Raw genomic sequence first — 27955 nt, forward strand, 5'->3', positions numbered from 1 at the left:
GCAGAAGTCCTCTTTGTATCAGACAGTACAATAAGGCTGAAGAGGGCAGAGATCAAAAGTTTAGAATGCCTAAAAGTCCAGCTCCATTTTGTTGCTCTTAGAAATGAAATATCAACCCGGGTGGTTTCAGAATAGTTTTTAAGTTACTCTATTATCTCCAGTGTGAAAAAGGTTCCAGGCTGGAGGTGTTATGTTGCATTAAATAAAATAAACATCCAAAATAGTTGAGATATGTAGCTAAGCCAACTGTTTGGCACAGGATACGGGCAAAGGGGTTCTGAAAGTGCCCGTTGGAGCAGAATTTATTACTTTTGAGGTTGTGTTTATTTTAATCAATGATTTCATATTTTAGTTATTGCTGCATGCTAGTACACCCATAGGCACAATCTCTACCCATATTAAAATTGTTAGGCTCTACCTTGTCTATCCACTGGATGTTTTGATTATATCTTAGCTGTGAGCTGATGGTTAAAATGTAGATTTTGCAAGTCAGCAAAGGCACAGTGGCTACATCTACACTGTGAGATGAATTCCAGTTTAAGGCAGTTAGCTCGATTGTATCAAGTGACTCTTGTTACTGTAAATACCATTAGCTCGATTTAGGGAGCACTCATATCGATAGCATAATGTTGTCAGAACTGGGTGGGTGTAGCATCAAGTTTGAATTTAACAGTTCAAATGAAGGCAGGTGTGGAAGTGCCATGTCTTTGAATCGAATTCATTAGCCTCCAGAGGCTGACTGGTGCTGCTACACCTGGCTCCCAGGTCCCTGCCATTCGCAGGAGCTGAGAAACTGACCAGTGCCACAAAGAGGCCTGTGTTAATGGAGCACAATTTAAGATGCTACCGTGAATTTTTTCGTTTGTTTTTGCATTGTCAAAATTATAAACAAAAAACAATACAAAATGAGACCCTCCCCCTGCATCTGACTTGCAGCCTAGTAACTAAGCCCATAGTCAAGATAAATTCCATATTATTTGCAAGGAATACAGTTTTATAGGCTTGTTCCTTATTCTCTTGCAGGAGGAGGTTTCAAGAGCATTCAGAAAAGAAATCCTCACTTTTCACCATGAGGGTTTTTTCTGGAGATGCTGGTTCTTTGGGGAGGATTATAAGGAGACCATATGGAATTTCTGGTATGGTGAGTGTCACCAATACACTTTACAGTGCCATTTAGGAATATCTTAAGGGCGTGAATCTGACATCAATGACAGTTTATTGGAGTGTCCATGTTGCTGCAATTATGATTGTGTCAGCATTTCTACTATAAAGTTCTAATTTGACCGGATTATAATTGAGATCTAAAAATACAATCTGGACTGCAGGACAGCAAAGGAGACCCCTCACACCTGACAAGCCAGCCAGCTTTATATTTATTTTCCACTGGAGCAGCTTGGAAATTTTTAAATAGGACAAAGCCACAGCTATCCCCAAATTCCCCCTGGCCAGGATCTCTTTCTGTGCTCCAATTAACTCAGAAATATTTGGTCTCAGATGGTCTTTCGCACCCTTCTAGCACCATAGTGACTCAGTCATTTTTTCCCCTTTTAAAATATCACTTCCTCCAAGAGGGACAGACTCCCCCTTGTATTGTTATTGCTACTTCATGTTGTCAAAGGGGCCTGCTACATTACAGGTCTGTGGCTCTCTGCCCATTTATCTTTATTGGCTTATTAACATCTCCATACTAAGAGGTCTCCAGTACCCTCAGTTCTTATTGACTACAATGGGGAGGGGGGTAATCAGGGCAATGCAGGAGGTACGAAGTAGGATCAGACTTATTGTAAAGTTATGTGTAAATGCAACCTGGGCACTTATTTTACAGCATTGTCTATTTCCCATTTTTCATTGAGACTCGGCGCACCTCTATTAGTAAACACAGAAAATAACAAAATCCTCTTCTGGGGGAGTGTGCTGTGTGCAGACTAGTTGAAAAGCAATTTTAAGCAAAATGGGATGGTCTTATCTTGCAAATCTCTGTCATGAGTCAGCTCATCTGATAGTTGGGAGGAGATTCATGTGACGTGAACATGGTGGTCTCAGTCAGACAGGTATTCACAGTCACTTCACAAAAAATGAATAAAACAACTGCCATCTCATCTGACGCTAACTAGCCGCCTTCGTTGACAGAGATAGTAAGGACTGAATGGAACTGAATGAGCTGCCTTTTCTTTCCGGAGCTGACTGAGTTGTACAGGTGTGGCAAGGCCTGATAGTGCTGATGTCCCAGTTATATCTGCTCTGTAAACAGTTCTGGTGTGTCTACACTAGGAAATTAGGTCACATTTGTTAAGGTCAGTTCTGTAGCACCTGATTTTGGAAAGCTGAGGGTGCGTGTCCATATTGGTAGGTGAAGTTGATGGAGTGTCTCCCTAGTAGGGTGGGCAGCTTAGACTTTGTCAGCAATGCAGTGTGGGTATCTATCCCACAGTTCCTGCTGCCTCCAGGTATTGTGGGACAAACAAAACTGCTGTGGGTGCTTCTGGTGAGTGTTGTCAGCATCCGATAATGCAATTCTCTTTTTCTTCTCCTTTTGGAAAGCAACAGCAAAAAGTGTCTTTGTGCCCTTTTTTCATATTCATGCAGATGCTATTGCAAGGTGAGAATGGACCCTGTCCAGCTTCAAATGGTTGTGGCAAGTATTATGAGCACCTCATGCTTTGTGATGTGGTATATGCAAACCCCAAGCAGCCTTCAGAACAGTAAAGAGGACGCAGATGTGCACTAATGTGAATTGCTGGAGAGGAGGAATGGGGAAATGCTGGCTGCACTGGATGCTTTATACACAGTGGAATGCCAGTTTTGGTGTGGTGAAACAAGCTCAGACTGGTGTGACCACACTGTTCTGCAGGCATGGGATGATCAGTAGTGGCTACAAAACTTCATGTGTAAGGCCACTTTCACAGAACTTTGCAAATTGCTTTCCCCCACCCTGAAGTGCTGTGATACCAAAATAAGACCTGCTGTGACAGCTCAGTGTCAGTAGCTCTGTGGAAGCTTGCAACGCCAGACTGGTCAGCCAGCAATCAATTCAGAGTGGACAAATACACAGTGGGGACACTGGTGGATTGCAAGGTTAATTTCATAGACATCAACATGGGATGGTTGGGAAAGGTGCCTGCTGCATGTATCTTTAGGAACTATGGAGAGTCCTGTAAGCTGCAAAACGGTCCTTTCTTCTCAGACCAGAAAATCACCATTGGAGACATGGAGATGCAAATAGTGATCCTGGGAGATCCAGCTTACCCCTTGCTCCCTTGGCTCATGACACCATGCACAGGCAGCCTGGACCTCAGCAAGGAACTGTTTAACTACAGGCTGAGCAAGTGGAGACTAGGAGTAGAATGTGTATGTGGCTATTTAAAAGCTGGGCTCATGAGCCTCCTGACTTGGTTAGACCTCAGCAAAAGCAACAGTTCCCTTGTGGTGGTAGCCTGCTGTGTGCATCGTAATTTATGTGAGAGCAAGAGGGAAAATGTCATGACAGGCTGAAGGGCTGAGGCAGATCATCCGGCTACTAATTATGAGCAGCCAAACACCAGGGCAATAAGGCTTGCATAGTAAGAGACATTGCTAATCAGGGATGCTTTGGAAAACAGTTTTATGAACGACCAGACATCAACATGACAGTCATGTCTGTTGCTTTTAAGTAGGTGCCCACTGTATGATGTGTGCTGGCCTGTAATCCTGTAAACACCCACTCCTGTGCAACACAAGCAATAAAGATACTGTTTTTGTGAGCTTAATTGTTTTTATTCAGGGGACTGTAAAGGAGTTCATGGCATGGGTAAGCAAGGGCAAGAAGTGCGTTGCCATCACAGGGAAATGTCAGTCTTCTGCTCTCAGAAGCATCCTAAAGAGTGGAATTCAAGGCTGCCCTTGACCTCATCCCCGCCCTCATTCTCAGATGCCAATGTGGGGAGGGTATGGAACATGGTAAGGAGAGCATGTGGCTCATCATGGTGCAATGGGGCTTGGTGCTCTTGTACCAGGCAGTTCTGGAGCTCTGTTTGCTGCCTAATCAGCTGCAACATCTCCTGGGTGTGGACATCATGCCTGGCCTGTACTCCCTTTTCTCTTTCCCGTCCTGAAGCATGGTTCTCCTCCATGCATTTAACTGAGCCCTGTCCATGTGTGAAGCTTGCATGTGCTCTGCGTATTTGCAGAGCAGTGGAGCTGAAAGTGGTGGCCAGAGTGGTCTCGCTGGGGCACTCTGGGACACCTCCAGTAGGCCAAGAATGTCAAATTTCTCAATGCTCCATCTGTACTACCCTAAAGTCAACCATGCAAGGTTGATTTTATTGTTACTCCTCATGAGAAGCAGGAGTGCCAGAGTCAACTTTAGGAGCACTTCAAGTTGGTGGAACAGACCCTGTACTGTGGACTGATTGCTTTGGAAATCGACCTAAGTTAGCTAAGTTTGACCTAACCTCCTAGTATAGACCAGGCCTTAGAGGGCTTCAGCTTTCCAGTCTACCAAAGCCTTAGATGAGCACTAAAACAAATTCATTCAAAGAATCTCTGCAAAGCATCCAAGTACGATATAAAGCCAGGCTTCTTAAGGTCTCTCAGTCATCTACATAGTGATTCACATCTTCCCTGATGGGTAGTGACTGGCCTTATGGCTGTTCGAGTCCACCATTTTCTGTAACATTTCTGTTTGGATGGAAACCTTCAGGCAGTGATGTCAACAGACCTTAATTTGTGCGGTGGCTTGCTGCAGCTCAGTTCCGGGAAATGGCTGAGATGAGCAGTTATGGGCATTTGACTGCTGGATGGTCTGTTCTGTTGCTGAACTCCAGCCCTGATAGCTCTTCTCTCTGAGGTACCAGGCGCAACCTGGCGTTTACAGTGTGTGAGAGGACATGCAGGGTAGCGGACGCCATATTCTGTCGTGACATCTCTTTCTTCACAAATAAGCACTGAATATCACCAAGGTGTGCCTGTCTGTTTCTGAGTCACCATCGTAATTTTCAGGAGTACTGCCCTAGGGTGAGTTATGGAACTTTATGGAATAACTTCAGAAAAGAATGAAACTGGTACACAAGCAAAGGCTGAGAAGAGTCAACAAAACAACCAGCTATCAGACTGTAATAAAAGAAAAAAAAAGCTGAGATGATTTACTACCCATTTGCATTGTATGGAAATCCATTATATATTACATGAAGTAAAATGATGAAATAAATCACTGCTTGGAATCATTTTAATAACACTATTATTAGATAACTAACAAATCTGTGTGATTTCTTTAGGTTTTTATTGTAATAGGATTGATCATGGCAAATTAATTTGCTGCTATTGAGGATGTAATTAATTTATTAGGCATTGAATATTTAATTTAGCATGAAATAATGTCCACCTATTATAATTGTTCCTATGAATTGGGAAATATTTAAAAATAAGTGGCTGGTCATTAATTAACTTATTTAACATTAATTCTATCACCATTCATCATGATAAGCCTGAGTGATATTAATATTGATGGGACATTTCATTGAAATTGTGCTTTCCTTTCCCAAAAACTGGAGCTGCTATATGAAAGGTACTTCTACTATCCAAATATATTAATTACTTCTAGGAAAACAGAAAAAAAGCCCCCTCCCCCAGGCCTGGGAAGAATTATCTTAATTTGAATAAATCCCTATTCCTATGATTTTTGTCTGGCTCCAGTTAATTTTGGATGGAATTAAACTGTCTGATGTTGTCCAATCCTATTGCACCCTATCTCTCTAATTTTTTCCTTTATGAAATGTGGAAATCAGGAGAAATTACAAGGGTGAATATAAGCAAACAAAAACATGTATGCAGAGGCAAAATTAGAAAGGCAAAGGCACAAAACAAGCTCAAACTAGCTAGAGATAGACAGGGTAGCAAGAAGACATTCTATAAATATATTAAAAGCAAGAGAAAGACCAAGGAAAGAGTAGGTCCACTGCTCAGTGAGGAGGGAGAAACATTATCAGGAAGCTTGGAAATGGGAGAGAGGATTTATCTTTGTTTCGATCTTCGCCAAGAAGTCTGATGCAGAAATGCCTAACATGCTGGTGGGAACGGGGTAGGTTTAGAGGTTAAAATTAAAAAAAAAAAGTTAAAAATTACTTAGGAAAATTAGATGTCTGCAAGTCCCCAGGGCCTGATGAAATGCATTCTAGAGTACTCAGAGTTGATAGAGGCAGCATTTGAAATTTCAGCTATCATCTTTGAAAAGTCCTGGAAGTCAGGAGAGATTCCAAAAGACTGGAAAAAGGCAAATATAGTGCCCATCTATAAGAAGGGAAAAAAGAACAATCCAGGAAACTACAGACCAGTCTATTTAACTTCTGTGCTCTGTGCTGGGAAAGATAACAGAGCAAGTAATTCAGGAATTCATCTGGAAGCAAATAAGGTGAAAGGTAACAGTCAGCTTGGATTTGTAAAGAACAAATCATGCCAAACCAATCTGTTAGCTTTCTTTGACAGGATAACAATTCTCAGGGATAAAGCAGAAGGGGTGGATGTGGTATACCTAGACTTAAGTAAGGCATTTGATAGTCTCATATGACCATCTCATCAATAAACTGGCCAAATACAGCTTAGAAGGGGCTACTATAGTGTGGGTGCCTAGCCGTCGGATAACCATTCTCAGAGAGTAGTTATTAACTTTTCACAGTCATGCTGGAGGGGCACAACAAGTAGGGTTCTGCAGGGGTTTGTTTTGGTACCTGTTCTATTCAGTATCTTCACTGACAATTTAGATATTGGCATAGAGAGTATGCTTATTAAGTTTGAAAATTATACTAAGCTGGGAGGGGTTGTAACTGCTTTGGAGTATAGGGTAATTCATAACGATCTGGACAAACTGGAGAAATGGCCTGAAGTAAACAGGATGAAGTTTAATAAGGACAAATGCAAAGCACTCCACTTAGGAAGGAACGGTCAGCTTCATACAGCTAGAATGGGAAGCAACTGTTTAGGAAGGAGTACTGCAGAAAGGAATTTAGGAGTCATAATGGACCACAAGCCAAATATGAGTCAACAGTGTGATGTTGCCGGAAAAAAAAGCAAACATGATTCTGGGGTGTATTAACAGAAGTGTTGAGAACAATGCATGAGAATTCTTCTGCTCTACTCAGTGCTGTTTAGACCTCATTTAGTGTCCAATTGTGCTCACCACATTTCAAGAGAGATGTGGAGAAGGTCCAGAGAAGAGCAACAAGAATGATTAAAGGTCTAGAGAACATGAGCTGTGAGGGAAGACTGAAAGAACTGGGCTTGTTTAGTTTAGAAAAGAGAAGATTTAGATGGGACATAACTGTTTTCAAGTAAAACCCTAAAAGAGTGTTACAAGGAGGAAGGAAAAAGATTGTTCTCCTTGGCTGCTGAAGATAAGAAAAGGAGCAATGGGCTTAGACTGCAGCAAGCAGGGTTTATGTTGGACATCAGGAGAAACTTCCTAACTGTCAAGGTGGTTGAACACTGGAATAAATTGCTAGGGAGGTTGTGGAATCTCCAACCCTGGAGATATTTAAGAACAGGTTAGACAGGCATCTGCTGGGGATGGTCTAGACAGTGCTTGATCCTGCTGTGAAGGCAGGGGACTGGACTTGATGACCTCTTGAGGTCCCTTCCACTTCTAGTGTTCTATGATTCTGTTATTCTCTGATTCTAGGAGACGTTCATCTTAACACTTCATGTCCCTTTTAATGTCAATGAGTGTTTTGTGGGATTGGATGTTTTATCTATGTATACAGGTTGTCATTTTGCATCAAAGTGAAATCTTGTTCTCTATTTTTTTCCAGCTAGCCAAGCACACCCCAAGTATTGCATGCATGGCTACCTGTTTCCTGTGCCCATTGCTCTTGGACCTTTCCCACATCCTTCTTACGATGCAACTGCAGGTTAGTATTTAACTGGCTGTTCAGCTCCTCTTTTCATAGGGATCTTACAGAGTACTGAGATGTATGGATCAGTTCTGTAATTACCGTGGTAACTTTGACCTTGTTTCCTACCGTTACAAACTTTCATGGGAGAGCAAAAGAAAGGAGGGACACACTCCCTTTTGCAGGGGCTATATGAGTCCTGGCCACAGCTTCAGCTCCACAAGTTAAGGAAGCAAAGGAGGTTGTGCTCCAAGTGCTTCCCTCTGACAGCAACCCTGTGCAGGGTATGTAAGGAGTAAACAGCGCGAGGAATTCAGCCCCTCCGTGCATGCCAGCCAGCACAGCTATCCTACAACCTACTCTGCCTCCTGGGATCTGGGGCACGTGTACAGTGATTGGCATGAGGGGAGGCCACTAATGCAAAAGGCTCACTTGGCCTCCTTGACAAAATTGTGATCTAGTGTTCCTTTGTGAAGGGTGCGTTGTGCAGGCCCTTACTGCTCTTGCTGTTAATCCCTCAGCTCTACCAGGAACACACCATGGTATAAGCATGCCAGGAGCTCGGGCGTGGTTAAGTCACTGGAAACTATTGTATGTTTTTAAAAATGCATGAGGCAAGCGGTGCAAATGAATGCAGGTAACAAAAGAGCAGCTTATTGTTTAGTCTGCATGTTTTCATTGTGACTCCAGAAGCAAACTGCCCTCCAACAGGAACCTATTATAGGACTGGGCCATACTGATTTCTTTGGGAAGAAGGCTCTGAAGATGGACCGAGGGTGAGATCATCACTTTATGAACTGCTCTGAAGCTGCATCTACACTCTCCCCGCATCCCATTTCCAGAAGGGGCATGGTAATGAGCGGATCAAAAGATGCTAATGAGGCGTGGATTAAAATATGTCATGCCTCATTAGTATATCCCTAGGAGATCTTGCTTCTGGAAGATCCCCTTCTGGAAGCAAAGCTGCCATGTAGACGGGGCTTCTTTGGAAGGACGCGGGGGACTTTTGCGGAAGAAGGGTCTTCTGGAAGGGAGATTTCCTTCAGAAGGACCCATGTGCCCTGTGCCAAAGGAGCCCTGTTTACATGGGAGCTTTGCTTCTGGAAGGAGATCTTCCAGAAGGGATATCTCAGGGGGATATGCTAATGAGGTGTGAGATATTTTAATCTGTGCCTCGTTAACATCATCCGATCTGCTCATTACCATGCCCCTTCCAGAAGCGGGGAGGCGAGTGTAGATGCATCCTGAGAGAAGGGCAGCTGCCACTGACTTCTCTCAGAAGTAGGCCAGCAAATGCATTCTGACAGAATTATGACCTGATAGCTACTTGCAGCCCTCCCTGGGAGAAATTACTTCATCCCTTTCTGCTGAGCAGTTTACTTCTCCTTTGTGACAGATGGGGCAATTTCCTGCAATATTCTTGAAAAATCCATGTTAATTAAGCTTAGGGAGTTTTAGAGCCCATCATATTAAATGCAAGAGATATTCATTATAGCGCGGCTAAGTTTGTATGTGACTGTCTAGGAGGGACGTGGGATGTGAGTTCTGGGAAGTGGTATGAGCTTCCAAGGACTATGCTGAACAACAGACCAGACAAGAAGGGACTCTTGGACGAAGTGTCCAGTAGTTTGCGTGGGGCATCTGTAGCACCCCGAATGCAAATCCCCTGTGTCTACTTATGCAAAATAGCTGCATTTGAAAGCTCTACTTTACTTGTCCCCAGAGTCTGAAATTCAAAGACCCAACTGTATAAAGACAGCATTAACCTATGCATGGGTGATCTGCACTAATGCTGTTATGAATTTGTAACCGCAGAGAGTCCCTATGTGGGGTTAGACGGTCTGATTCCTACCAGAGCCTTTGGGGAGGTAGTGATTGGCCTGAGAGTAGGTTCTTCCTTGTTGTTTTTAACATGCTTTTATCTGTAATGCTTTTCACGTAGCAATAAATGTGCTCGCTTGGTAAGCTCCATGTAGTAATTCACAGCCATGGGAAATTCTGCTGTTCATGGCCTCAGAAGTGAGCAAAGCACAGCTGCTGGGCTGGTCAGGCAATTGGACTTGTTGTGGGTATCAAAGTGTAGGCAGGGAACTAAGCAGCTTGGCAAAATCCCAGCCAGGAGAGAGCATGCTATGGGGCTTTGCCAGGAGAGCTGACTGCTGTGGGGAGCCGCTAGCCTAACAGCGAGTGCCTTGCTGGCCTGTGGAGGTGTAGTTGCTCTGAACTGTGACCACCTCCCCCACCCCTGCTTTGTTCAGCAAACTATTCCAGCCAGCAATAAGCATGGTGGAGCCAAGGTGATTTCTGCTTCTCACTTCTAGTGCTCTCCACCTCTTCCTCGGGCATCTGCTCCCGGTAGGGAAGAGCAATGGGCAAGTAGCTTCTATTCTCCCCAGTGCAACCAGGTTTATCATCTTGGGGAAGGAGTAATGGCTGCCATTTTCACCCCTTTTTCCACTGTGTGGCTGTACTGGCTTGTGCCAGTCTAGCCCTGGGTGATTTCCACAATGTCTTGCTTTTACCACTGAGTGAAAGTCCGTCGTGTTGCTTAGCTGGTTTGTTAAAAGAAAAAGCTCAAAAAACTCCTCTTAAGGGGCCGACCACTGGCAAAGCAAAATGAGGTGGCTATTAAAGAAAAGAAAGTCAGTCAAACCAACAAATTCAAATCCCCCCGCAACAATTTTCTCCTTAAGATTCCCATTCCCACAGATTTTTGCATTTCTACAATGGATTAGCTGCCATTTGGAATTTTAATTTAATTGGCATCAGAGAATGGAATTAATCCACTGGTCTGTTTTTTTAAAATTAATTGATTCCTTTAAATAGTACACATCACTCTGCTGTGCCTCCTGGGAGCTGGGGCAGGTGTACCGCACAAACAAACATCTTGACCTTTTCCTTAGCCTTTAGCAATGTTTTTTTATGGAGAATTCATTAAAAAATTGTCTTTTTTTCTGTGCTCTGTATGATTTCTGCCCTAGGGAGTACACTGCAGTATAAAATGGATATAATGTGTGTGGTGACAGTAAAGTGAGTAGCATATTTCAAGCGCCAGTGTAGACTCTCTATATAAAAAACCTTGCAGAGCTAGTTCAGCAATCATAGGGACTTTTCCTTACAAGAATGGTCATGATTACCAGTTTCTGAATGATTTTGTTACTGGAGACTAACTTTTCTGAGGTAAATGAAGGGATCTCAAGCCATCTGTTCCTGTCTGTCAGTCTATGCTATGAAACAACCCCCTCAGCTGCCTCTTATGAATCTTTCCAGAGATTGACTTCTGAAAGGCTGTTAGATTACTTGAAGTGCCATGTGTGAGCAAAAAATTACACAAAGAAATACCCTCTCCTACAATCCTGCCCCTGAAGCTATCTGAAAGGAACGTGTTACCGTCTCCAGAGCCTTCAAGATCCTGTGCTGTAGGAGACACCATGATAACACTTGAGCAGTGCTATTGGGATTTTCTCTGCATGACTTGCTAGCCAGAACGTGTAGGTCTTAACCCCTGGAACTCAGCCAGTCAGTTACTGCTGTGTGCCTGTCTGTAGAGCTGTACATGACCACTCATGTCCAGGTTTACAACACTATTCCTCCCCTATAATATCAGGCTGTAATAAAGCTCATGTACCCAAAGGGTGCTGGGAAACCAAATTAATTCACTCTGAAGCATTTGAGAGCTGCATCCAGAAAGTGCTACCTAAGAGCACAGTGTTGTTTTATTTCAGATAAGAAAGTATTTATATGTAAACTATCTTAGAGCAGGAGAACACCCAAGAACAGAATTACTCACTATGAGCCATGTGATAGTCAGATGTAACTAAGGACAGCAATTGGCCCCTTAGGAGAACAGGGTGCTGTGGTGTTAGGCGAGGATTCATTTATATACCTTTTCTTTAAAGGCTCATTTTTTTTTCTAAATGGATTCCTTGTCAGATTGTTTGTTTTCTTTCTCCCTTAGTGTGTGTGATGGGAGGTATCACAGAAGACCCCCTGGGATGTTCCCCATCACGCTGATCATGCCACAACACCCTTCTTCTTGCTCTTTGGGGCTCTCCCAGCCAAGGCAAAGAGTTGGTATTTCTGCACCCCTGTAGAGCAATGAAGAAGACACTGTTTAACCACTGCTCTGGGTGGCTGCAGTTCTAGGGCATGACACCCAGGAAATCAACTCCCCAGGAAGGATCAAAACCCCAAATTAATCCATCTCTCTTTGTGTAACAGATTTGCACAGGGAGGACTCATTAGGTAAGTCCCCTTTATCAATGAAAGGGGAGTATGCAGTGGTAGCCCTCCACAGGTAATAACAATTTATACTGGGTTTGATTATAAACAAAAAAGTCTTATTAAGAAAAACAGTAGTGTTTACATGGTTATAAATAAGAACAGGCAGATCAAAGTGAGTTACCAGATTAGACACAAGAGAAAAGAAATAGCTAATTCTGTTCCCCTAAAAACCTAGTTACCTGTAAGTTCTTACCCTAAGCAGTTGCTTTATATCAGGTGAATCTTCAGATCAGAAATGATCTTATCCTGACAAATCTCTGGCGAAGCTCTCTGGCTTCCTTAGGGTGTTGAATAGTAACAATGTGGAAGCCATGTTATTCTATATCCTACGCAAACAAAAAAGCAGTCATGTAGTACTTTAAAGACTAACCAAATAATTTATTAGGTGATGAGCTTTTGTGTGTTTGCCCCACGAAAGCTCATCACCTAATAAATTATTTTGTTGGTCTTTAAAGTACTACATGACTGTTTTTTTCCTTAGGGTGTGACAGGCAATTTCCAAGGCAGGCTGAAAACAAAGGGGCTGAAAAATTCTTATTGCTTTAAATAGGCTTTCTCTCCCTTTCCTACCTCTGCCCTGGGGAAAACCCCCTGAATTTCCAAAATGGGTGCCTGTACCAGGTGGCATGGTCACATGTCTTTCTAGACCAACCACTGCCCAGCTCTACAGGATAAATAAAGCCATTAAAAGGCCACCAGTTTGAACATAACCCTGCCCTTTGGGCTGTTCCTCGAAATCCAGTAATGGCTGCTATTAGCACCTTTAAAAGTATAACAGGATTTCCAGATCCAGCAGGTTATAACATCAAAAATGGTAGGTTACAAGCCACATTTTGTCCAAAGCATTTTTATGTATTATACGTATTTATATTCATAACCCACTTTCCATAAAGCTTGGAGGAGGGGTGTCCATCACAGTGTGACATTACAGAAATGCTCATTTTTCTCATGCTTGAGTCAAGTCTTTGTAACAGCTGCTTCATAGTACACAGAGTGGAAGATGATAGCATGAGGGGGACAGATGGCTGAAGAGATTGGTGGTGGGCTGTGGAGCTTTTTCACCTGTTTGAATCTGGTCCAGGTTTGTGGTATTCACTGAAAGCCATTCCCATCAGAGGGAGCTCCATGAAATAAGTTGGTGATCTGGCCTGTTCTTAGTGGGAAAGTACTCACCCCATACCAATAACACAATGGTTACTAACAAGCACCATTACGTGAAGTTGTAGCAGAAAATCCAAGACGAAGAGCTTGTCTACACTACCTCCCTACTATGAAGGGAAGATGGTAAGTAGGGTGTTGGGAGTGAGTTAATGAATTGCTGCACTGCATATGCAGCACTTCATTAAGTAAATTCCTCCCCCCCACCATGGCAACTTTGAAGTTTTAAGTGAATCAAAATCCTGTAAGGTTGAATTCATTGGTTTGTGCCTTTATAAAGCAGATAAATATGAAGTTAACTTGATTTTTAATTACTATTTTCTTTAAACCAAAATTTTGAGGTGTAAAGGGACTTGGAAGTACCCCAGGCACTCTGAGGTACCGGCGGGTGAGCCGCAGCTACGTGCAAGCCGGCACTTCGAAGTTTAAAACTTCAAAGTTGATGCGGGGGGCAATTTGCTTAAAGAAGTGCTGCGTATACAGCATGAGCACTACATTAATAAACTCCCAACACCCTACTTACCATCCTCCCTTTGAAGTAGGGAGGCAGTGTAGACACGCCCTAAGTGAGCCAAAGAATCAGAGTCTCTTTTAATTCTGATCCTTCGCATTCAGGAGGGAAAGCAATCTGGAGCACTGAACAGCTTGTATGACTGACTCTGTTCTCCAGAATCAGGAACTTGGCATTATCACCAATTGCTAAGTATCTGGGAGGGGGAGCAAAAAGGAGAAGACTTTCTGTCTTTGAGTTTAGGAGCTTGGGCCATATTTTTCTCTTGCACTCAAAACCCTTTTGTGCCATGTGTTCCTGACACTCCCATCAGAGCTCTGCTATTAAACCTAGGATCCTTATTTATGTTATGATGTACATGACACATCAGCTAAACCCTTACAAGTGCTGGCCAGGCATTGTATATCTGAAGACACAACAGGGAGTTAGTAACATGCCCAATACAGCTCTTTTCAAAACGAACACCAACTCAAAAAGTCTAATAAAATACTTAAAAATGGTTCATAATCCTGGTATTCATTACAGCAGGGTTATTATTTTTATGGTGGTTGAAATTGGAGTTATTTGCATTAGTTTCACACAAGCTTCTGAAAACTGATCTGCTTATGTGGGTTTCTGTTCCTTTCCTATAACTTTATTCTTTCCCATTGTTCAGTGTACAGAGGTTTCTGGACTGCGTTCATTGTATTAGCTGTCGCTGCCAGTCTGGTGGGAGGATTCCTGTTGGTGTGTGGCGCGCCCTTTTTCAATGCTCGGTTCTATAAAGTAGGAGGTGGATTCCTCATCACATCTGGTAAGCTGCCAAGTCATGGTAATTGGATATACTAGTGCCTGAACTGCTGAGACCAAGTTTCTCTTTGTGTGTGTGTGTGTGAAAAGGATAGGAACTCTAATCACAAGGAACGACAGCAGAAAGATATGAACTCTGGTAAATCATGTATGAACATTTAAGCACTGGCTTCGAAAAACTATTTCCCCTCCCCTCTAAAAATGGATTTTGTTCAATGAAGGTTTAGGAAGATATTGCAAAGCCATACAAGACTCTATTTTTCAGAAATGCATCTTTTTTTCTTCCCATGTAATGTTCCGATTTTGTTATGCAATTCTCCGGGAGAGACATCTGAGACTTGACCGGGTCTATGGCTATCCTATTTTTGCAAAGTACTTAGCTAGGCCTCAGTCCTGCAATGCAGTTGGCTAATCTGGACCGCTGTTGCATATTGCCCTCAACAGTGGACAGAAATAAACATTTAGAATCATAGAATCATAGAACTCTAGGACCGGAAGGGGCCTCGAGAGGCCATCGAGTCCAGTCCCCTGCCCCGACGGCAGGACCGACCACTATCTACACCATCCCGGATAGACATCTATCTAATCTGTTCTTAAATATCTCCAGCGAGGGAGATTCCACAACCTCCCTTGGCAACTTATTCCAGTACTTGACCACCCTGACAGTGAGGAACTTTTTCCTAATGTCCAACCTAAACTTCCCTTGCTGCAGCTTAAGTCCATTGCCTCTTGTTCTCTCCTCAGAGGCCAAGAAGAACAAGTTTTCTCCCTCCTCCTTATGACACCCTTTAAGATATCTGAAAACCGCTATCATGTCCCCCCTCAATCTTCTTTTTTCCAAGCTAAACAAGCCCAATTCTTTCAGCCTTTCTTCATAAGTCATGTTCTCCAGACCTTTTATCATTCTTGTTGCTCTTCTCTGGACCTTCTCTAATTTCTCCACATCTTTCTTGAATTGGGGTGCCCAGAAATGGACACAATATTCCAGCTGAGGTCTAACCAGCGCAGAGTAGAGCGGTAGAATGATTTCTCGTGTCTTGTTCACAACACACCTGCTAATGCATCCCAGAATCATGTTTGCTTTTTTTGCAACAGCATCACACTGTTGATTCATATTTAGCTTGTGATCTACTAGAACCCCTAGATCCCTTTCTGCTGTACTCCTTCCTAGACAGTCTTTTCCCACTCTGTATGTGTGAAACAGATTATTCCTTCCTAAGTGCAGCACCTTACATTTATCTTTATTAAACTTCATCCTGTTTACTTCAGACCATTTCTCTAATTTATCTAGATCATTCTGAATTATGACCCTATCCTCCAAGGTAGTTGCAACCCCTCCCAGCTTGGTATCATCTGCAAACTTAATAAGCGTACTTTCTATGCCAATATCCAAATCATTAATGAAGATATTGAACAGAACTGGTCCCAAAACAGACCCCTGCGGAACCCCACTTGTTATGCTTTTCCAGCTGGATTGAGCACCATTAACAACTACTCTCTGGGTGCGATTTGCCAGCCAGTTATGCACCCACCTTATTGCAGCGCGATTTAAGTTGGACTTGCCTAGTTTGTCGATAAGAATATTATGCGAGACCGTATCAAATGCTTTACTAAAGTCTAGGTATACCACATCCACTGCTTCTCCCTTATCTACGAATCTCGTTATCGTGTCAAAAAAAGCTATCAGGTTCGTTTGACATGATATGTTTTTTACAAAACCATGCTGGCTGTTCCCTATCACTTTACTACCTTCCAAGTGCTTGCAGATGACTTCCTTAACTACCTGCTCCATTATCTTTCCTGGCACAGAAGTTAAACTTACTGGCCTGTAATTTCCTGGGTTGTTCTTATTCCCCTTTTTGTAGATGGGCACTATATTTGCCCTCTTCGAGTCTTCTGGAATCTCTCCTGTCTCCCATGACTTTCCAAAAATGAGAGCTAATGGCTCAGCTACCTCTTCTATCAGCTCCTTGAGGATTCTAGGATGCATTTAATCAGGCCCTGGTGACTTGCAGACATCTAATTTTTCCAAATGGTTTTTAACTTGTTCTTTTTTTATTTCAAAAACTAACTCTACCCCTTTTCCACCAGCATTCACTGGTGGTTTATATACTGGTTTATATACTCTATATATCTATATACCCTGGTTTATATACTCTATACTCACTGGTTTATATACTCTTAATAAAAAATTCAAGGTGAAATAAAATTTGAGGCACATTAAAATAAACTCTTTAAATTATATAAAGGAACTTCAGGTCAGGGAAATGAACTTGAAACATTCCTTTATTCACCCCTCATGCTAATCTTATTAATTACTCCACTGTGTAGTTATTAGCATCTAGAATTACAAGACTTTTTTTTCTTTTTCTTTTTGGAATAGGTGTGATTATTTTCAGGGGAATCATTTGGGGTTGTGAATTTTTGTTTAACTAAAATAAATAAATCATTGTTTTAAACCTTTCACCAAAAATAAAAAAAAATCTTGTAACTAAACATGAATCTGACAAACATTTGGTTAACTCTGTGTGTGTGTGTGTGTGTGTGTGTGTGTGTGTGTGTGTGTGTGTGAGACAGAGAGAGAGAGAGAGAGACTTTATAGGATTGGGCAAAAACAATAGAGTTGTCTTACTTGATACACCCTACTTCAATAAAACACAAGCACATGAATAACTTGTAGCATGTCAAGTAACCCTATGAAGAAAGTTGAATAGGTTTAAAGGAAGTAAACTGCTGTACTTTTAGTGAATCAGTGTGTCCTTTTTTTATGTTTCACTATTGGTGTTTTATTTTAATTTTTATTTGACAATCTTTTCATTAAAAACCTAGAATTTCAGACTTCTTAAAATACTTGTTTGTGTACTACATAACTTCTTGGCCTTAGCTAAAGATGCTCCTATTAAATAAAATTTGTACTTATGCTGTTTTGATTTTTAAGCAGCAATCATTATTTTTAGCTATTATTAGGCTAAATCAGCTTCTTGGAGCTGTCTTAGGTTAGTCGATATCTTGCTAAGTGATTTATCACTATATTTTTAATTTTAGTGAGGTATATCTCTGTATTATCTCATAGAGCTGGAAGGGACCTCAAAGGGTCATCAAGTCCAGTCTGCTGCATTCACAGCAGGACCTATTACCATCCCTGTCAAATTTTTTTTAAAATTTATTTGCCCCAGCTGCCTAAATTGCCTCCTCAAGGATTGAGCTCACAGCCCTGGGTTGTGAGCACAAACCACTGAGCTATCCCTCTCCCCCAGCCCCCATTTAATGCAAATAAAGTTGCAAAAGAGACCATGCTTGTCATATTTTCAACAAACTTTACTCAGCAATTCATCAGAAGATTTTGGATAATCATCCAAGTTTCTGGATTCCTATTGAAATTGAGCTTCTAAAATATTTGGAATGTGTTGATCAGTAATTTTTTTCTTTGTTTCCATAAAATATAATCTTTTCTGAAAATATCTTGTTTTTTGACTCTCTCTCCCTTAGATGGCAGGTTTTGGTCTGATGGTACAAGAGAAAGCTAGCATGGCTTTCTTTTCGTGGTCTGAAGTTCAGTTTTAGTTAACCGTCTTTGCAAAATGCTCCCTCTTCTGAGAAGTGTGAAAACTTCTGTAATTTAGAGAGAGGAGTTCAGCCAAGAGATTAGATCTGAGATTAGAAATCAGGACTCCTTGGTTTTACTCTTGCCTCTGCCAGGGATGCGTTGTGTCCTAAGGAAAGTCATTATTTTAATCCTTAACCTCGGTACTTCAGTTTACTCTGATAAGAATTTCCTCCCTCAAAGCTACATTGCAAAGCTGTTTATGCTTATTGTAAAGCAATGTTTGAGTCTTTCCTGGAATACTCTTAACTTACTATTGGTGGAAATATGCTGCAAGCCACACTTTTTTGTAAATTAGATATTCCTAAATTTCTCTGGGAAAGCAGAGAATTTACAATTTATTATTTATTTAGGTTAACAAGATCATAGGAAGTGACAGTCTCACATTCTCGATTCCCCTAACAACTAACTGAAAAAGGCAATCTGTACCGTTAGTATCACCTGCCGAAGAGCAAACCGAACTTTTAAAACACACTTCCTGGCGAGAGGACCTGAAGGATAACTTAGCTGTTTCCTGAATGCTAACACTGGCACTGAAGGTGACACTCTCTTTCTAAATTATTCTATTGGCACTGCCAGACTGTGTTCCCTCCTCTGCAGGGGAAATTCAGGTCTTCAGAGTGAGGTTTTCATCATCTCTTTGGATTCCTCGGGTTTGCTTTCCAAGAATGGCCTCTCATTATTTACAGTACTTTCAGAGGAAAGTCTGATAGCCTGCCAGCTACCATAACAAATCCTGTCCTCTCTGGGTGGTATTCATGAGAGCTCTTTCAGAAGAACCAGCTCATTTTGCTTGATTTATTCTGAAGGATAACTCAGTAGATGAAACCGGAAACGACTTGACATTTATTGCTAGTTTCATTTGTAGAGCTTGCCCTCCTCCTACCCCAAGTAAACAGTTGTCCTTGCCAACCTGATTCCAAACATGACTAAACCACATGAGCAGCTAAACCAGGCTATCGGCTTTCTTTCTAGAATTTGACATGCTGTTGGTAGCTTACAGGCATCCTATGGGAAGAGAAACACTAACCAATGGCTGATGGTCACTTGTTTCAGTGAATGTCAGACAATGACATGATTAATTATAATTACTGTGTCACCAGTGGGGTTGGGTGAACACCGCAAAATATTTTGTGACTATATTGTTTGAATTTTGAAATGAAGTGACTTTGAATGCATTTGTGCCCCCTTCTGTTTCCGTTCCCATGGATAATTTAGCAAGCAAGTTTAATGGCAAGACTGTATCCAAAGCCACTGTCAAGGGGAGGTTTTCCATTGATTCTAGAGCCTGATCCAAAGCCCACTAGAAGAGTAGGGTTAAGAGAATATGTGACCTGGCTGTTGACCATGTGTTGAGTTGAGGAGGGGCAAAGAAGGGATTATTGGAGGAAAAGCGAAGGCCTTCTGCAAACAATAGAACTGATACCTTCTAAAAGGCTATGTCTACACTACAGCAATCTGTTGACAGAAATTACAGTTAGATGATATCTTTTGACAAAACTTCTGTTGACAGGTTGAGGTCACACACAAAAGTGGATGAAAAAGTTTTCTGCTTTGTCAACAGAGTGGCTGGACTGCTTGGCCATGCTCTCAACAGAATGGCCAACTGGAAGCACAGCAGACGGGGTGGCTTGGTGACACAGTAGCCCAATCTGTTGACAGAGGTTTCCCCAGAGCATCCATACAGCTTTTTTGTCGATATATTATGTGGGGAGAGGCAGAAGTCTGTTGACAAAAATGCCATTTTCTGTCAATTTACTGTCGACAGAACTCATTTTTAGTTTGGATGCTCTGCGAGTTTTGTCGACAAGACCGGGGTTTTGTTAACAAAACTCTGTAATGTAGACGTAGCTTAAGAACAACTCAAGAATTCTTTTATAAAAGATAGCATCAGGCAACTTAAATGCAGGGGTTGTTACCAGCTCCCCAACAACAGAACACACAAACAATCCAGTACATCTGTATTTTTCTCTCTGCCGTTCAGATCATAATGTTGTTATATGGGGTTCCAAACGTTGTATGATACCAGCCTGGTACATTTTTACATAAATGCCATTTCAGATTTGAATATTTTAACAGTGGCACATTTCCTCTAACCACTCTACAATGAAGAGGAGCCATTCCAGTGTTACAAGGTAATTCCACGGTGAGCAGGATGTCTGAGGATTTTATTTTGTGTGTTTGTATTAATCTGTTCTGTAATACTAGCATATTGTGAAATTAAGGATGACCTCTATGCTAATCTTATGGCTACAATTCTTTGTATTTTATACTCCAGTTTCTTTTTACAAATGAGCACTCCACATTCAGTAATCACCATGTATTTTGTATATTCTATAAGACAGGTGAAAGTCAGCACTTCGTTTTCTTACTGTAAGATTCTTTAAGAAGCTAGTAGTCTAAAATGTGAATGAGACACTGATAGTCTTCAGGTCAGTTTTCTTACCACTAGAACAGCGTTTCCCAAAGTGTGGTACGTGTAACACTGGTGGTACGTGAAAGGATTTCAAGGGGTACACGGCAGAAAATAAATTACTAAAAATCAGGAGATGAGCACTGAGATGACCCTGGGAGAGGGGATATGTCCGTAAGGCTGAAGTCCCGAAAGGGGTACGCGAACGTTCTAAGTTTGGATAACACCGCATCAGAAGATTGTGTGAAAACTCTATAGCTTCCAAGGAATAAGAGTTAGAGATTTTCATTCATCTGTACCTGCAGTTAGGTGCCACAAGCATATAAAACAAGAGAAAGATAGATGTAGACTTCAATATACTGACAGTTAAGGTGCTACTATCCTTTAGAGTGGGAAGATACTGAGTCAGGGGTTAGTTGGCTTGCTGTTAGCCTCTGGCTAGTGTCATCAGGGTATGAGGGAGAAAGAGATTGAATGCCACAAGTTCAATTTTCTTGCAATTAGCCACACCCCAGAAGAAGCCGTTGACCTCATCAACACTGCCAGTGAGTCTCACAGTCAATTTTTTCCATACCAGCCTAATGAGTAGAGGCAGATAGATACAGGGTGAAAGAGATTGTGCAGGTAATTTTCGAGGCAACAGAAACCACAGGGTTTTTAGGAGAAATATATGGATTGTCTTATTTGACAGACCTGTTGCTTGTGCTTCCCCAAACCTAACATGCAACAGCACAGACAACACAACTACATGTGTGAGCCGGAAGATTCTCATCTAGTAATCTCTCACCCCTGGGCTCTGCCAGCTTGTCCCCAAATTTCTAATACTGTATTAACAATCAGCCTCACTGCAGCTTTAACTTGACGCCCAAAATGGCTTTTTTGCTCACTACAGTACCTATCTGTTTTCCTCGTTTCATTTACTGCTATGCAAGCGGCAGAGAGGGTTTTATGTGCACTGGCCTAAATGTCAAGGGTCTATGGTTTGATCAATTTTTATTCATCCGTATTTGATTTTGGCAGTTAAAGTCTTAAGACTTCAATGTCCTGGTGACCTTTCTGCTCATTCTGATGTCATCTTCAGACAGTGCTGTTAACTCCAGTTTCAGTTCTCTGCACTTGCCTTTCTATTTGTCCTCTTCATTTTGTATTTTCATTATTATGATGGTGTAAATTCATGGGAGTCATCTCTATGTCGGTTGTAATTATTCTGGTGGAGAAACTGCTTATTTTATTCACCTTTTTTGTCACATTCAATGAGTGTGAAATTTGTTTTAAATTTAGATTCCATCGTTACTCTGGTGCCTCCATCTCTAATATTCTGTTTAATAACAAATCCTAAAGCAGGTGTTTGTTCTGGTAGGACTAAGGAGACATTTTCCTTTTCAGCATTCTGTGAACATGAATGTTAGGTGTCATTCCTCTTCATTGGCCTCTCGTGCCTTCTTGTGTTTATCCAGCAATCCTCTCATGATAGTTCTTTTTTTTTCACAGCTTTATAGTGCACATGACATTTTCTTCTGAAAATGGGAGATGGTACATTTTTAAAAAGAAAGCAGATATATGCCAGCTCTAAATATATATGATATCATATCGCTATTCCATGCCCCTCAAGAATATTTTTTCTATTTAGGACTATTAAAGTAGATATTGTATGTTAATGAGGTATGAACTGATTTTAAGAAGGATGCTTACTGAAGTTTAGTTGCTATCCAATTAATTTAATTTTAAATTACATTAGCAATAAAGACTTAATTACATTCTTATCAATATATTATATTTTGTGAAGAATGTGTGACTATTAATTTATATATACAGCAATTTCCTTATAGCAAGATAATTGGTATTTTTAGCATAAACTGTCACAGTACATGTAAATTACTTATTTGTGACACTTAATTTAGCGTACTACCAAAAATTATAATGAACATAAGAGTATTAGAACAGATAGCGTTTAACTCTTTGACATCCAGTCCCAGGAGACATAGGCACTTTGTTTCATAAGTCTTAAACATAAGTCTAAGGGAAAAAGTATAACAATGTGACATACAATATGTTCATGCAGCCTAATTCTAAAGTACTGGGGATATGGCCTGAACTTTTAATAAAAGCAAGACAGTTCTAGCTACTTAGGTTTCCTACACACACACATTTTGCATAAAACACAGTGGTTGGATCTATATGTGCAAGAAACTTCCAAACTTCTGGCCCTCTTTTAAAAGAATGCAAAGAGCATCTGCATGTGAAACACGTCCTTTTGAAAGGAAATCGAAGGAGTGTGGTGCAGATTTTGAAATCCCAACCCCGATCCCGTATCAGGAAGAGTTCCACTTTCAAAATATTTGTTTGAAAGAAGACACGTGTAGACGATCCACAGACTGCTCTTTTGAGGGAGGAGTCTGCCATGGTGCTGCCCAGCTGGAGTGCGGGTCTGCTCTGGCCTACAGCAGCAGGGCCCTATGATCCCCACATGCAGCTGCCCTTAAAGCAATATGGACCCAGAAACCCTGTGGCAGGAAACTGAGAGTGTGCTAGCAGCACAGCCATGAGCTCGCTGCAGCACACCCTCTCACCCACCCTCCAAAACTGAAATGAGCAACAGCAAGCAGCTGCCCACCACAGGAGCCCCAGGCCCCCACCCCCCTCAGCACCCTCACAGGGCTCACAGAAGCCTAGAACGAGAAAAAAAGAGGGCACCCTCCTGGATGGAGCGGAAACTGAGAGACCTCCTTGGCCTCTGGAAGGAGGAGGCGATCTTCAGGGAAATGGGGGCGCTAAGTAGTGCAATGCTGAAGCTCCTGCCTGCCTGGCCCAGCCCCTTTTCACCTGGAGGCACCCAGACTTTACTGTGGACCAAGTTTGCAGTAAGGTTAAGGAGCTCCGGCAGGGCTATGGGCGGGCCCAGGATGAGGCTGGCTGCTCTGGGGCAGGTCTGTCCACCTGTCCCTACTACGGGCTATGGGCCATCCTGGGGCCTTGGGACAGTTCCCCACCTCCTGCTGTCCTTGTCACATCTGCGGACAAGCCTCAGATGAAGGTGGAGGAACAGCCAGGACCAGGGAGCCAGGAGCCAGACTGCACTGCAGAGTGGTCAAGTGAGGCGGGAGACCTCACATTAGACAAGCCCTCCTGGTCATCCAGCTGGGCAACTGGGAGCCAGGCATCTCTGGATCTCATCAAGGGACCCCCTGGTAGGTACACGGTGGGGTGTGCACCCTGGACTGAGGGGGTGGGGATGATGCACCTGCCAGCTCACATGCACATGACCTGTGGTCCTGGGCTGGACACTTCCTGGCCTTGTGTGGCACCCAGAACCCTGTGACAGCTGCCAGTGGTGGCCAGCACCCATACCCATGGACAGCGCCATAAGCCATGTGCATGGTGAGAGGGAGTCGGGACTGGCCAGCACCTGGGAACAGTTCCACATGGGCTGGGAACCCTTACCTGCCTGAGATGCCTCATGTCTTCAGTGCTTTGGATGGGACATGTTGCGTCCTGGTGGGGGGATGGTGCCCTGAGGGGGAGGGATGTGGACCCATGGTCGTGGCCTCAAGGTCATGTCCCCAAGGGCCATAATGTGGTATGGACACACTGTCCTTCTCTCCATACAGCTGCACCATCCAAGGGCCAGGAGAGCCCCGTGCCCTCTATCATTCCAGAAAGCCCTACTGGTGGTGGTGGAGAGTGCCCAGGCACCCCGTCACATGCAGCACAACATCAGGCCTGCAGCTGTAGACCCCCTCAGTAGATGGAGGATGATGTGGCCAGCCACCGCCAGGCTGAGGTGGCCCAGCAGCACCGACATGGCATGTCCCAGGCCACCCTCTGCCAGGCTCATGGACAACTTGCAGGACATTAATGGTGTCCTGCGGGAGAACACAGCCAATGTGGCCCACTTCCTTGCCCCCCCTGCAGCCCCTCCTGCCAAGTCCCTCCCATGGCCATACCTCCCAGTGTTCCCTATCCCATCCCAGCTCCACCGAAGACCCTGGGCCTGGAGAGGGAGGGGATCTCAGGTCTGATGGGGCTCAAGGCCTTTCACCCTAGCCCTGGACTGATCCCTCCCATCACACTTCCAGGTTGAGGTCCCTTCCATCCCCCCCAAGGTACACAGTTTGACCTCCATTGTACTTGTCGTGCTTAAAACATCTCTGTGGACATAATCGCCCCCCTGAGTCAGGGACAGCATACTTTTGGCGGGAACGATCACTGTGAGGAAAAATCTCCTCAGACACATGGAGTTTCCCAGCTAGCAGCGTTCCAATGGTCACTTTTTGACCATTAGCTCCCCCGGCAACTTGAAATCATACATATTCATGAATCATGATTTGCATGCGGTGCCCTGATTGGCTGGCTTTGGAGACTTTCCAGAACCTTCTGTGAAAGTGAGGACCTAATAGAGAACTGTGCCCGCATGCTAATTCCTTCATAAATATTCATAAGGACGCTGTATAAAAGCCGGGCTCACAGCTCATTTGGCGGCCCTTGACGGGGAGGCGTGGCTCGGACGAGCGTCCGCCAGTCCTCCAGGCTAGCCTGAAAAGGCGAAGAGTGAAGAAAGAGCTGAATGCCTCACAGAAGTGCAAGATTGCCCATCACCTGTGCTCCTGGCAAGCGGCAAGCGGTGTCTCTGAGGGGAAGCTGCTGCCAGCTGTCGAACTGGCCTGCACTTGTGCAGGTACTGTGCGGCTGGTACGGTGAAACCCAGGGCCCGCCAACATACATACCGGACCTGACCAGCTTATCGGACTTGACCAGTCTACCGGACGTGACGCACCATACAGGACAAATATCCTCATTGCTAGGCCCACGCTTTGCGTGGACCCACACCCGTACACTACATCTTCGTTCCAGCTAGTGGCACCGGGACCCCCAGTAGGGGAGCAAGGTTGATCCCCTTGCTGTGTCCCTGCTCGGCAGGGTAGGGGCAGTGCCCGGGGGCCTGACCCTAGGGCCGGGCCTTTCTGGCCTCAGGCTGGACTCTAATTTTAAAAAGGAACTCTTAATAAGCCTATTTACTTTACTATTGTTATTGTTATGGTTTGATAATTATAGATATATACATAGATAGGATTTCTTAATGTTATTTAGTTAAGTTTATAGAATTGTTATTATCATTAGAATTTCTTGTTCAAATATTAATATTTATTCATAAAGGAATTAGTGGTCACCTGACAGCCACGTACATACACTAAGGTGAAGGCGTGACCTTCCTTCTTCCTTGTTTTATTTTCTGGTCCAATAGAGAGGAAAATCCTCCATTGGCCATAATTAATATACAGGTTGGACTAGCAACCCGATCCCGGTAGGGGTGAGAGGGGTAGCATCTTCCCCCCGCTCCTTTGGATAAGAAAAGGTACACATATATTTATATATTTAATATTTATCTATTTATTATATTCCTTCAAACTCATATTCCCTTTTGAAACCACGCCACTTTAGTGTTGTCATGAACACCTGGGCTTTAGTTCAAGTAAGTGTCTACTGCTGTTAACATAAGACCACAATACTATTTAATTTTCTTCTTAATAATTAATAAATTAATTGTGAGTGTTTTTGGAAAAATCCGGTTGTCTGTCTCGTCGTTCTTCCTAGCTCCTGCCTGTCCAGGGGGGGTCAGTGGGATCCGGGTCAACCGAGTGCACACCCCGTCATAAGTCTGCAGAGGTGGGTCCTGGGACCTGAAAGGTGGTAAAGGGTTGCTTTGTTGCGTCCTCTTGCCGCCCGAAGAAGGCCTAGCATTGCTGTTATTTTGTGGTACTGCTAGAGAGACTCCCTCCGCACTACTGTACATAGGCTTTTGTTCATTCAGGTAACAATTTTGTTAGTGGGTAGTTAAATGTTTTATTTGACAAACATCCATGTGCCATGCTCTTTGGGGAGCAATGGTGAGGGGTGGATGTGTGGCTGTGGTGGTGGGCATGGTGAGAGGTAGATGTATGTGTGGGGGATGGCTGCGACTGGGGGGAGGTTACTGGAGCCAATCAGTGTAGCTCCATCAGAGGGCCTCCCTGATGTGGAGCCCATCCTGGTGGGCCTGATGAATTGGGGCAGCACCCTGCTGTTCATACCTGGGGCCAGACTCGGCTGCCCACCCCAGATGATGGCGACCTCCTTGCCCTCCATGATGTTGGGGAAGGTGCAGCAGGTGGCCATCACATGGGGCACACTCAGTGCCCTGACCTCCAGCTGCAAGAGGAGGCACCACCACCACCCCTTAAGGCGCCTGAAGGCCCACTCAACCACGTTGTGGTCCTGGTTAAGGTGGATGTTGAATGCCTCCTGCGTGGGGTTGAGGTGGCCCATATAGGGCTGCATTAGCCACGGCTGCCAGGGGTAGGTGGTGTCTGCCACCATGCAGAGTGGCATGGTGACATCCCCGACCAGAATCTCCTGCTGCAGGACAAAGGTGCTGGGCTCCATGCGCTGGCAGAGCCCTACTTTCCAGAACACACAACATCATTTATCCAGCCAGCCCAGCCCACACAGACACCCGTGAACCAGCCTCTGGACTCCACCAGGGCATGGAGCACCACCAAATGTTAGCCCTTGCTGTGTGCAGGGTACAGATGAGGATGTGTGTCCCACCCAGGATGCTGAAACAGTTCGGGAAGCCAACTGCTGTAAATCCTATGACGGCAGCATTTGGACCCCCCCAGGCAGATGACCCTGTGGAGCAACATGGCATTTATGGCCTGGATGACCTACACAGGAGGGAGGACATGGGCTCTTGTGAGGGCGTGGCGGGACATCCTGGCCCCCCTCCTCACTCCCTGCCACTGAGGGTCTCCCTTGCCATGGATCCCCCCCTCCCTGTGGAGGGTATGTGACCCAGGCACAGCTTACCTCCATGAGTATGGCCCCAATGTTGGTCTTGCCCACCCAAAACTGATGTCTCATGGAGTGGTGGTGGTCTGGGCTGGCCAGCTTCCATATGGCTATGGCAACCCGTTTCTTGAGGGAGAAAGTGGGCCACATGCAGGTGTCCTGGTGCCTGAGTGTGGGGGCGAATCAGTGGCAGAGCTCATGAAAGGTCTGCATGCTCATGAAGAAGTTGCAGATCCATTGGGCAACATCCCACTCCCCCAGCACCAGGAGCTCCCACCAGTCAGTGCTGCTGGGCTGGCTCCAGAGGCATCAGGACCTCCGGGATGGGGGGACCAGCGGTGTCCTGGGTGGGAGGACTCCACAGCCCCAGGAGGGCTGTGTAGCCACCCAAGTAGCTGGATGACGGGTACGATGACTGCACACAGTAGTGCCAGCACAGTCTCCATGACACAGTCTCCATGACCAATGTGTCCTCTGCCAGGAGCAGCATCTGGGACTCATGCCGGTGCACT

The 27955-nt window shown here is 43.9% G+C and overlaps 1 protein-coding gene across 1 annotated transcript in view; it reads left to right on the forward strand.

Moving 5' to 3' along the window:
* The window catches only part of LOC142020325 (transmembrane protein 182-like), a 34807-nt gene that overhangs the window by 1015 nt on the left and 5837 nt on the right, over positions 1–27955 (forward strand). Inside the window, exons 2-4 of the mRNA XM_075008065.1 lie at positions 1024–1141; positions 7779–7877; positions 14468–14605. Of these exons, the coding sequence (XP_074864166.1) occupies positions 1024–1141; positions 7779–7877; positions 14468–14605 (355 nt within the window). The remainder of the gene's footprint in view (positions 1–1023; positions 1142–7778; positions 7878–14467; positions 14606–27955) is intronic.

The sequence above is a fragment of the Carettochelys insculpta genome, chromosome 13 (genome assembly GCF_033958435.1).
Source record: "Carettochelys insculpta isolate YL-2023 chromosome 13, ASM3395843v1, whole genome shotgun sequence".
NCBI classification, from domain to species: Eukaryota; Metazoa; Chordata; order Testudines; family Carettochelyidae; genus Carettochelys; species Carettochelys insculpta.